Raw genomic sequence first — 12,136 nt, forward strand, 5'->3', positions numbered from 1 at the left:
TGATTTACCTCAGCCAAAGAAACATCAACCAACTCAAAACGGAAACCAGTCTGGACTGCAGGCTGAGCTTCCAACTTGGCCATGTGCCAAGGGGAAGCTGTACCCTTCCAGAACCCAGGTGCTGACCCACAATCACCCAGCACAGCCCCTGGAACTGTTGTGTTTCCTTCTTCCTGCAGACCATGCTCACGGCTCAGGGCTAGTCTGGAGCTCTGTGTAGACACAGAGCATGGGACAGACTTGGAGGTGTGTGTGTGTGTGTGTGGGTGCACACATGTGGTGGAAGTGGTGGTTTCAGTGGGTAGGGACTAGGTCATACCAAGCTGGCTGTCATGGGAGAAGGGTGGCCTGGCTGGCAGGCACTGGACATTCTAGGGTTGAAATGGGAGGCCTGCCGGGCGGCCACAGAACAAAGGAGTCAGAGTTGCCAAGGTATTCTGTGGAGCTGAAGGCAGCAGTGAGAGGTCTACGAGAAGGGCATTTCAGCTATGGGAAAAGCCTCCCGTTCTCCCATTCCCCCATGCCAGCACCCAGTGCAGCCAGTGGCTTCTGAACCCACACTGGAGAATGAATTGCCCTGAGAGCTCTGTGCTTTCTCTAGAGTTGTATAGCTGTCAGGGGTGGGGAAGCAGGAAATGCCATGGGAAGACACACATGAACGGACCCCAGGGACCCGATGGGCACACCAACACACGTATGTAATACTGCACATCCACAGCATTCTGTAGGCAACATGCAGGGTTACAACACGGCCATCACATACATCACTCTCTCCGATGTCAGTCTCAGCGCCACATGTATGAGTCATGGACACTTAGTATTGTGTTGTCCCAGGGTCACATAATACACAACAGTGTTGTATATTCAATACCACAAACACAAAATCATCCAATGTTACATTCAGTTGTATGTCTGGTTATCATCCTGGGTCTGCTACAGGACTGTACATGGTCACAGGATCACATAAACAATATCACTGAACATCCCAATGACATCATTCAGATATGAATCCATGGGCACGTGACGTCTTAAATGTCTTCCACATCATTTCAAGCCCCCTTCCATGTCACACTCAATGGTACAAATAGTCATGTTCCTGGACACAGCCTCATGAGGTTTTTCTAGGCTTTAAGTCAGTCCGTCTCCTCCTCTTGCGTGCACATGTGCACACACGTTCACAGAGTCCTTGTGTTACTGGACTTGTCTCTAAGAGGGTGCTTAGCTAGTTCTGAGCACTAGACTGTTGTTAGTTGGGATAAAGGATGCTGGGGTGAAGCCCCCCAAATCTTCAGGAGTCCACCCTTCCCATCCTGACAAGGGAGGGAATGAACCATCCCCACCCTCCCAAGAGTGTCCTTTGTCAACAGAAGAGAGGTCTGAAACAGAGACAAAGGGACAAGAGAAAGACTGAACACAACACGGGGACTCGAAAGTGTGTAAAGACTAGACGAGGTTTCAGGAGTTTGAGACCTATAAACCAGAGAAAGTAGGGTAATAGGCTGGTTGGCAAGGGTCAGGACCATATTGTAAAGGTGCTATATGGCAGAAAGAGTCTTAGGGAGAATGCTAAGGTCAGGTCCACCCAGAAAGGCCTTTGGGGGAGGTCTGGTGAATTATTTTAAAGAGATATCCAATGTGGGGCTAGGAAAGGCAGGGCTCAGCAGTTACAATACTGCTCTTCTAGAGGACCAGAGCATAAGGTAGCTTCCAACTGTGACTGTGGTCCCAGGGCACCTGACACTCTGGCCTCTTACCGAGCCCCACCCCCCATGTGGAGCAGAGCCTACACTCAGGCACAACACACACACACACACAAACACACACTAAAGCCCAATGGGCATTCCCAAAGTGGGAGTGGGCTGTCCAGTTGGGGAAAGCACACATTCAGAAATGTTTTTGTTTGGAGACATAGCCATGGGTGCCCAGGGACTGAGTAGACCAGGCTGGCCTCGAACTCACAAGAGATCTATTTTCCTCTACCTTCTGAGTTCTGGAATTAAAGGCCTACCCCAACCCCATCCCACTCAAGACCTTTATTTATTTATTTATTTTTTTGAGTCAGTGCCTGATGTAACTCAGGATAACTTCACACTCACTAAAACTAAGGCTTTCGGTTTCCCCGGATTCCCTGAGTGCTGGGATCAGGGGAATGTAATCACTTTATTAAGTTGTTTTGTGTTTCAGACAGGGCTGTCCTCCTGTCTCAGCCTTCACAGTTGGGGTTACAGGCCTGTGCCACCAGAGCTGGCCCAGATGTGTATGTTTTTTAACCTATGTGTATGTGTGTGCTTGCATGCTGGTGACTGAGGAGGCCAGAAGAGAGGGTGTTGGATCCCCCAGAGCTGGAGTTACAGGTGGTCATGAGCATCACAAGCTGGGGAACAGAACTAGTCCTCTGCAAGACCAACAAGTGCCCTTAACCAGTGATGCCTCTCCTCAGCCCTGACTACAGCTCAGTATGCCAAGCCCCGCCTTCGTGATGGCAGCTCCTCCAAGACCATTTCACTGGGAGAATATCACTTCCTAGGGCACGGCTTGGCTTCAAAGCCATCCCTTCCTTTTGCCTCCCTCAGAAACACCACAGCAGCGAGTGTCCACTTCACAGTGCCCTTGGGTGTATGGAGAGGCAGAAACTACAAGTGAGGGGCTCTGAACCTTGGGTTTCTGCACTGTGGGGTAGGCTATGGCTAGCTGAGTCACAACATCCCTTCCCATTAAGGCTGGCACCAGAGCCACCCACCCCACACCTGGAGATGTGCCAGAGGGCCGGCCTAGGCCATCTGCAGTCCGCGTGCTGCCAGGAAAGGCCTCTAGCCCAGTGCCCCCTGCTGGCCAGGCTCCCCACTCCCTCCCTCCTAAGCCCTTCCTCTCCCCCTCCCCCAAGGTTCTGGAGGTGCTGTAGTTTGCCTTGTGCTGGAGTGAGGGTGCCCCCAGCTGTAACACCCCCCCACTCGCTGCTGGACACCCCCCTTTTGCATAGCCGCCTGGAGAGATCACAGGCAGCCACATGAAAGGGAATTTTCCCAGGCAGAGATGGGAGTTGAAAGCTACCTCCCCCGCCCTGCCTACCCCTGCTGTGCCAGGCCAGGCTGCAGAGCCCCTGGTGCTCCAAGGGAGCCTGTGACACTGGGGAAGAGATGGGGTCAGGATCCCCCCCTCCCTGCTTCCCCCTTCAGGAAACAATGGCAGACAGCCCATCTCCCTCACCTTGCCACCCACTCGGCTTCAGAAACCCACCTTCCTTTGTTCTCAAAGAGCTCACTCACCTGAAACCTTGTCAGGAAGTCCTTCTGCAAGTCTAGCTTCCATCTCTGCCAGGCTGAGAGCAGATGTGGGAAGGGGAAGAGCAGTCCTCCAGTAGCTGGCTAGGCCGTATCCCTCAGGTTGGCCTCTAGGATGTGTGAAAAGCAGCCTCCAGATCACACACCTTTCTGTTAAAGTCAACCCTGGCCTAGACCAAGGGGGCTTTGTAAGTTTTTCCCCAGACAGCTGGCTTCTAAGGTTCTAGACCACCTCTTACCAACAAACCCTCTGGAGGGCAGAGCGGGCAGTGCATGGACTAGAAGGGATCAGGCATTGTAGAGGGCAGAGCTGCTGTCCAGAAACCCAAACCGCTCCCGGAGGAACTGTGTGGGTGGCTGGGTGTGTGGGAGATGGCTTCCCTGCAAAAGGACCCAAGTAGCCCAGGCCTACCCCAGTAGCACAGGCTGCCTGACTAAAGGGCTAGGAGCTGGGACGCACCAACCCTTCCCGTACAAACATGGTTCCTTGCTGTTTCTGGATGCTTATTCCCGCTCTCGCCCTGCCTCCTGGGTCCAAAGGCTTCTCCTTTCCAAGTGACTCTAGCTATCCCCAGCCCAGCCACAGCCCCAAGCCAACCCTCCCGAAACCCAAGAGCAAGAAGACAGCAGTGTTATCATGACACAAACATGCATTCAGTTTTATTCACAAAACAGCCTGGTCTCCTAAAACAATACAAACAGCATGTTCCTCAGCAGGGAGCGGGCCACGGGCAGGGGGCCCCTGGGCACCCACCCCTACCAGCAGGGGACCACGCAGAGAAGCCCTTTCTTCTGCTGCTGTAAGCAAGGCTGAAAAATGAGGGCTTCTTTTCTCTAGGGGAAGTAGCCAGGATCAGAAATACTGAGATGTGGGCTCCCCAGATCTCAGTGGATAAATGAATGAATAGATTTTTTTTCATCTCTCCAAAATCCGTCACTGTTGGGGCAGGGGGATCCCAGTCAGGGACGATGGGTGCAACATGGTCGGGCCTGGGTCAGGAACTCCCAGTCCCAGGGGGCTCTGGCTGCTCTGCACACGTGGATGGACACAGAGGGGCTTCTACACGGTGCCATCACCATTTCCTTTATAAACTGAGTGGATTCTCCAGGCAAACTATGCACTATTTCATGGTTGGAAAGAATCAAAGGAAGTTTAAAATGAGAGTGGAGTTAAAACTGTGCTAAATTACAGTAGTGCTTATTAGTAACTAGATTGCAAAAGGTTACAGAAAATTTACATTCTCTACACAAAAACAGCATCTCCCGCACAGACAACATTGACACTGACACAGGAAGGAGACTGATTGTCCATTCTTTGCCCAGGAAGTCTCGGTACTTTATAGATTCGTCTTTACCTCTCTTGTTGTTGTTGATGTTCTTCTGAAAAAGCAGTTAAATTTTTTTTTCCTTTTCTTTTTCTCTTTATACTAGGGACGTGGAGATGTTAAAACGACAACAAAAAATATATATATATAAAAACAGGAATGAAATCTGTGAGAGAATATTTTTGGTTCTAAAGACGGGTGCATCCGTTTGTCTTCGCCCGAATCCCTTGCCGGAGACCACGCGGGCAGTGACATTGCACGGAGAGGGCAGCTTTGGGTTCCCGGCCGTCACTGAAATCACTGAAACCACCGGAAGGCAGCTCCCGACGGAAGCATCACCTTCTGGCGGGGCGGGAGACAAAAACAAGGAGAGAGTTCAGTCAGGGTCCCGGTGGGCCTGGCGCAAGATGCTCCCCGTAGCCGGCTCAATGACGGAGGGACGGGCATGGAGAACGAACAGGCAGTTACCCCGAAGAGTTCCTGTCATCTTGGCCAGGCCAGGTTGGCCTTAAGAAGGAGCCATGACCCGCTGGGCTACCCAAGGCCCAGAGCACCCAGAGGCCTCCTGAGCCACTCAGGCGCCCAAAGGCACCTAGCACCAGGTGGCCATAGGATACCTGGGGCCACGGCTGCGTCCTGGCAAGGGAGAGTTAGCACTGCTCTGTGCATGTGGCGGGGAAACAGCCAAGTCTATGACGCGGGTGCCCACAGGGCAGGTGTGCACGTGGGCGTCCACACTGGAGTGGGCGCCTTGGTGGGCTGAAGGTAAGCAAGACACGAGAGAGGCTGCGGTCAGAAAGGCGGCCAAAGGCCGTGACTAGGATGCCTTTCCAACCATTACGGCGTCAAGCCTACTCGCGAGAGGAGTGGAGCCTAGTGGGTAGGGATGGCAAACCGCTAAGCTGTCTATGAACTCAGCTAGTTTACCCCATCTGGGATGGAGAGCCAGGCTCTGCGACAATGGCAGGCAGGTCCCTGCAGGCAGACCACGCCCACAGTTACAGATGAGCTGCCTGCTCCCACTGGCAGGCAAAGCAGCCAGCACTGGACTGCTCTATCTTGGGGAGCATGGGGGTGGGGGTGGGAGTTTAACAACACATGACTCTTCTCAAGGCCACAGGGTCCAGAGACAAAACCCCTCAGATGGGGCTAGGGACAGAACCAGTCTTAGGTCACAGACTAGATGCTTTTGGACATGTCTATGAGATAGAAACGTGGTATCTATGTGGAAATATCTGACACGGGCCCTAGGAGGGGCATCGGAGTCCCGGGGCCTCACGGGGAACGCCAGGCCCCTACCTGCAAACCATGGCTTGCTGGCATCTCAGGATGTGTGGCTCTGACTTTTAGGGCAGTGACCAGGTATCTTGCAGCCAGACCTCCAGGCCCTAGGGGCTGGCTATCCCCCACACTTGCAGACAGGAAAGGTGGGCTCCAGGACTCAGGGGTGGGTATGGACCGCCAGGCAGATGGGAGAGCCCACACACCTCCCTCTACGGTGCCGTTACCTCCAGAGCAGCGGAAGGCTTCTTTTTGAGTTCTTCACACTTTCTGAATTTGCAAATCTGATGGCCAGTCTTTCGGTTCCTACAACTGCTGCACTGCTCACAGTTGATGCGCCGCCGGCAGGGCGCACACATGCCGCAGCGTTTCCGCTTCTTCTTGCCTGAGCTGATGGCGGAAGCCAGCTCTCCCTGCATGGGGTACTCGGCCAGGCCAGCCATGTGCAGCGCGCTCTCAGCCAGGAACACACCCGCTGGGGTCATGATGAAGAGGCCCGGATTGATGGGGAAAGCGCCCAGATAGGGGAAGTCGGACTGGCCATTGAGGGCTTCGGCGCCCGCCACAGCCTCCATGTCGGGCAGGCCGGCCCCAGCCTCGCTCATCAGTGGCAGGTGCTCCTGCACCACGCGCTTCAGCATCTCTGTAGACTGTGCGAACTGCTGCAGCGTCAGCTGTCCCTCGGCTGCCAGCTCTGTGGCTCGCTCTGCCTTGCTCAGCAGGCTGGCCACAGCACCACTTTTGTGCTTTGAGGTAGGGTTGCTTTTGTCCACCGCCATGGCCGCAGCCAGGTCATGACCATTGGCCAATAGGGAGGCTGCGGCTGCGGCTGCCTTGTCAGCAGACTCCCCCACCATTATGTTTCCGGTGCCACCACTGCTACCAAAGGAGGAGTAGTGGGAGAGTGGGCGGGAGCGACGCAGGCTCTTGTTGAGGGGTTCACTGATGATACCGCTCTTGTTCCGACGCTCAGGAGGCGGGGCATCGTCTGCCACGGAGGCGGGCGCCGCGGCAGCCACCGCGGTACTTTTGTCTGTTCCGCCTGCCTTTTGGCCACTACCACTGCTGTTATTGGTGTTACTGCTGCTGCTACTGCCACCGGCGTCCTGGGAGCCACCACCGAGGCTCGACATGGTGGGGCCGAGGCCCAGACCCCGCTGCTGGGAGAGCCTGCAAACTGCTGGGGCTCAGAGTTGAGCGCGGAGCTGGGCTGCCCACTGTACAGATGCCTGGAGAGCCTCCGTCAGGGTAGGCACATGGTCAGGTGTCCACGTGGAAACGTCTTTACTCTGTTGGAAAAGGTGGGGGACAAGGTCAGTATAAGCCCTCCTCCTTAAGCATCCCCACCCGTGTTGCCATGGTAACAACCCAATGAGGCATTAAGTGCCAAGCCTATCTTGGTGAAGAATTTATTTGTACTATCTCACTTAAGACCCAGAAGAACCTTAGGAAGCAGTTGGTGGTAATCCTCTATTTCCTAGCCACGGAGAACTAGTTTTATTACGAGAGTTACTAGCTGGAAGACACATGGCCACTGAGAGACACAGGGAGGTTTAGGCCAGGTGGTCCCAGCCCAAATCTGCGGTGTAGATCTAGAAGACCTAACTAATGAATGAGCGCAAGGGGCTGCTGTCCTTGGTGGGGTAGGAGATCTAGAGAGCCTAACTAACCCTGTGGACTACTGACCTCTAGCCTGACCCATCTAAGGAGTAAAGATGCAGACAGCACGGGAACTGCAGCCCCTGGATGCTTGTTTGGAGACTGTGGGGAAGGGAATCAGGCTGCTTCCTTTAATACACAGTCTGACGGAGTACAAGCATGGGAAGACATGCGTGTTTTCCAGACACACTTCCCTCTCTGTTCACAAGGCGCAACCATCATCGTAGACCCTGCTCTGGTCTCAGTGTGGCTTCTGCTGGGCCCTGGCCCAGCTTTCGGATGGACGGAGGGTGCAGGCCTGACAGGGGGTGCAGGCCTGACAGACAGGGGGTGCAGAACAGAGGCCACAGTGAAGGTCCAGAGGGCCGGGATGGGAGCGTGAAGGGAGGCAGGCAGGAGCTTGTCTTCTGGCCACATCCATAGTTCTGAGGCTGGGGCCTTTCCCAGGACAGGGGCTTCTAAATGCAGGCGTTAGGCAGGGCATGTGAATGACCAGCCCCCTTCTCTCCCAGGCCCAGATGGAGCGGGATAGCAATTTCCTAACAGCCTTCCAGGCAGGCCTGCTTCAGTCTAGCATCCCCAAGGAGAGGAGTGAGAGAGAGAGCACAAGGCCCCACCCCTGAGCAGCTGGTGGCTCGAGGGGCAGCTGAACATCTGGTGGACCCCGCCCTGCCCTGGGCTTGAGTGTTAGGAACACACCAGATCTCTGTCCCTGGACAACCCCATCACACCCACCAGGCTGCCCTGGATCCTCGGCCTGTACCAGAGGTCTTATAGTCCAAGTCTCTGCATTTACAAAGGAGTGAGCACGTCACCCATAAGGCCCTCTGCTCCAGGACAGAAGGTGGTTAGCAGAGCCAACTGAAATGCTCAGGGGGTGGGGTGGGCGGGGCCACCTTCGGCCTCACGCTGCATGCAGTTCTCACCTCTCTGTGGTTCTGCACCCACCCAGGACACCTAGATGAGGAAGAACCAAGCATGATGGGAACCACGCGGACAGTCCTGGGAGGGCATGGCTGGGGGTCAGAGGTCAGGGCCATAACAGGAAGGGGACCATTCTGTCTGAGGATTTTGGACTATCTCACCTCCAACAGGCCAGCCTAAACCACCTTTCCAGACCCTCTTCCTTGAAGACCAGTGATCCCTCTTGGCACCAGTGACCCTGGGTGCGCTAAGAGACAAGAGACAGAAAACACCAAGCACCCTTTCTGGCTCCTGCTCCTTGAGCTCAACTTCCTTGCCCAGGGCCACAACTACAGACACAGGGAAGAAGAGGTCTACGTGCTGGAGCGACAGGAGCCAAAGCCCATGTGTCCCCCGCCTCTAAGGCCTGCTGGCTGGTGGCAGAAATCGATAGCCGCATTAACGCCGCTCAAGCTCGCTCTCCCCGCCTCCACCAGTTCCAGGAGCCGGCTCTGCGTGCAGGGCTCTGCGTGCAGGGCCGGCAGGTCAATTAGAAGTCAGCTCCCTTCGACGCAGCAAGCAGCGCAGTTCAGGGCTGGGCTTCCTTGCTCGGGCTGAGCTCCTGCTTTGTCTCCATCCCAGGCTGTCTATGTTTTGAGAAAAGACCTTGGGTTCTATTCATCTCTGCTCCCCTCCTAGAAATTTGTCTCAGCTCTCACTTGGGTTCTCCCAGGGACTACGCGGTCTCAGTCCCCGAGTCCTAAAGAACACTGAGCTTGGGACACAGAACGTGAAATGTCACTGAACATGTGCTGCAGAAGAACACGGTGGTTTGTCAGCCCTGGAAGGTAAGGGAGGATACACAAGGGGACTGGCCACGGGGGGTAACAGTCCTCAAACCCAGACAGTAGACACGCAAAGCCAATCTTCCTGGCTTAGGCCTAGCTCCCAATCTTCTTCAAACCTGCCTCTGTGGCTGTGTCAGTCCCTTCAGACCTAGGGAAAGGCTGATGCCCTCCCCGGTCCCTAACAACTACAGGTCCCATCTAACCTGTTCACAGGAGGAGAGAACAAAGAGGTGACATTTTCCTAAGCCCCAGCCTTCTATGGCAGGGCACGCAGCAACCCCTCCAAGGCCAAGGAGGGCCTGGCAGTACCCAGGCAGCAGGGAAGAGCTGGGCTGCGTTGAAGCGGAGCGGGAATGAGCGGGAGGGAAAGCTGGCGGGCAGGCAGGCGGCAGCGGCGGGCGCATCCATCATCAGCCCTGCCAGGAACGCATCCAGCCCCCAAAAAGAAATACTGCGCCTGAGGAGGGACAACAAAGGGCTCCGTTTCATCAGCAATGCGGAGCCAGCGCCCCGCCGCCCCGCCAGCCGCGGTCAGCCCACAAAGGACCCCTTTGTCCATGCAGGAGCCCGGCGGCCTGGAGCTGGGACCAGGGGCTGATGGGTGGGGATAGGGCCTAGGGATGAAGGAACAGCCCCCAAGAGCTGGGGTGGGGTGGGGTGAAGGGGAGACAGGTGTTAAGGACAGAGAATGTTGACACACAGAACCTAGGAACGGGTCAGAGACAACAGGACCTGGTAAGGTAAGGCACACTCATGGTCAAAGGTTGGAGGGGACAAGGAATGGGAATGACAGAGGCAGAAGAAAGAAGCTGAAGATGTCCAGAGGCAGGAAGAGCTGAGTGAGAATCATGTTTAACATTAGCTTGGGGAGAATAGATGGGGGTGGGGTGGGGAGAGGGACAGAGTTCTTGCCCCAGACCCTAGCCTCAGAAGCCTAAGGTGGATGGGTCCCTGGCTGCAGGAAAGAAAGAAGTCATGTGACCACCTGACACCCCCCCCCCGGGGTGGGGGGAGGCTGGCTAAAAAGGAAGACTTTGCTCTCTTCAAACCAGCACCCCAACTAACATTTAACTCAGAACCCTTTTGTAGGGGCTCACATTTACTGAGCACCTACTGTGCTGTGGTATTTGTATGCTTCACATGTTAAGATAGCAGTACCCAAGAGACAGGAAGTTTTAACCAGTTTCAGAGATAAAGAAACTATAGTTTCACAAAAGTGCAAGCTGTCAGCCTAACGTCAGCCACGGTAGAATTTGAACCCAGACCTAAGTGCTGGTCACCGCTCCATGACTGCCTTTGCTCTACTTGGGCAACTGACAGAACAGCCCAAGGCAAAGTGACCCAGTTATCCTACTGCCCGGCCACCAAATTGTTACCATGCCTGTCACTTCTTCCTGGTCAGGGGTGAGCTGTCACAGGCCCCCAGGGGAGTGCCCCACCTGGAGGCTTAGAGATACACATGCGGGAGGAACTCAGAATGCTCGGCCAGTGACATCATAATGCCAGCTGGCAATTAGGTCACCGGAGGTGGTGGCGATGGATGGCCTCAGCCCCAGAAGAGCGTGACTACATGAGGGAGGCGCTTACGTCGTGGGAGGGGCTGGTGCTCTATTCCTAGGAGGCTACAGCTAGGTCTACATGTTCAGTGATACTCCCTTCTCTACCAGTGCTTACTCCATGTTACTGTGGAGGGAGGGGCAGGGAGACGCCCACACCGACCCTTCCTGCAGAGTGCGTGAGAGCCGGGGTTGGTGCAGTCACCAGGGAGGCTAGAGGCCTTCGTGGAGGAAGAGGTTGGCAAAGGATAGGGAGACATTTCCAGGACACACAGCTAGAAGCGGGTGCCAGGTGTGGATGACCTTTGCAGGGTCACGACTACAGAGGCCAAGGATAGGACATTTACAGGACAACTCAATGCCTTTTCTTAGGTGTGTGTATTTGGTGGGGGAGGGGGAACAACCTTTGTTCCTAAACACTGGAATTCTGGGTGTTAGCTACCATTCCTGGCCTGGTTCAGTATTTTTTATTTCCTTTTTGGTTTATCGAGACAGGGTTTCCCTGTGTAGCCCCGTCTGTCCTCGAACTCACAGGGAACCACCTGCCTCTGCCTCACGAGTGCTGAAACTGAAGGCACGCACCACTACACTCGGCCTAGTTCAGTGATTTTTAAGTGCATTTTTAGAATTATGTCCAAGGACAGGTCTGCCCAGGGCATTACGCCTCGACTGCTGCACTGGCTTTAATAACCTTCTAGGTCTATCCTGCCTGTGAAAGGTAGGTGGCTTCCTGAACTAACTCCAACTGGGGAGCAGAATGCAGCGTGGCTTAAGTGGGCTAGCTCTATATAGAGTGGAGCTTATATCTACTTACCTGGGCATGGGGGGAGCAGTGCTGATGAGCACTATAAAGAGGACGGACAGACAGACAGACAGACAGACAGCAGGAGTTGGCAGGAAGCCCAGACCACAGACTCCAGCGACTGAACTGAGGCTGACCCACTGATACTAAGAAGAGGGTTCTGTCTTGAATTCCCATAATTTAGCTTGGGAAGTCTCCAGGGTTGGGGAGCCCTGTTGGGACCAAGAGATACACGTGGGGTGCTGATCTTGGGGCAGGAAGACACGCAGCCTGACAGGCCAGGACATAGAGCCGGCATAGGGGGATAGAACTGTACAGTCATAGCAACCCCAGGCACCTAGCAATGGGCCGGGGTAAGACATGCCCTCGACACCACTGGGGGATCCAAGTCTTAACACTCCAAGACAGTAAATAACAAAGAGCAGGGCGTGGAAGTGCGCCCCTTTAATCCCACCATTGGGACCCAGAAGCAGATGGATCT

The 12,136-nt window shown here is 54.8% G+C and overlaps 1 protein-coding gene across 6 annotated transcripts in view; it reads right to left on the reverse strand.

Annotated features, from left to right (window-relative positions):
- Positions 1-3,913: 3,913 nt before the first annotated feature.
- Positions 3,914-12,136, reverse strand: part of Cxxc5 (CXXC finger protein 5) — a 31,261-nt gene continuing 23,038 nt past the window's right edge. For all 6 annotated transcript variants that reach the window (XM_052155274.1, XM_052155270.1, XM_052155271.1 and 3 more), the window contains 2 exons: positions 6,115-7,176; positions 3,914-4,948 (listed from right to left, as the gene is read on the reverse strand). In XM_052155274.1, the coding sequence (XP_052011234.1) occupies positions 4,904-4,948; positions 6,115-7,020 (951 nt within the window). In that variant the 5' untranslated portion in view covers positions 7,021-7,176 and the 3' untranslated portion in view covers positions 3,914-4,903. The remainder of the gene's footprint in view (positions 4,949-6,114; positions 7,177-12,136) is intronic.

The sequence above is a fragment of the Apodemus sylvaticus genome, chromosome 13, assembly GCF_947179515.1.
Source record: "Apodemus sylvaticus chromosome 13, mApoSyl1.1, whole genome shotgun sequence".
NCBI lineage: Eukaryota > Metazoa > Chordata > Mammalia > Rodentia > Muridae > Apodemus > Apodemus sylvaticus.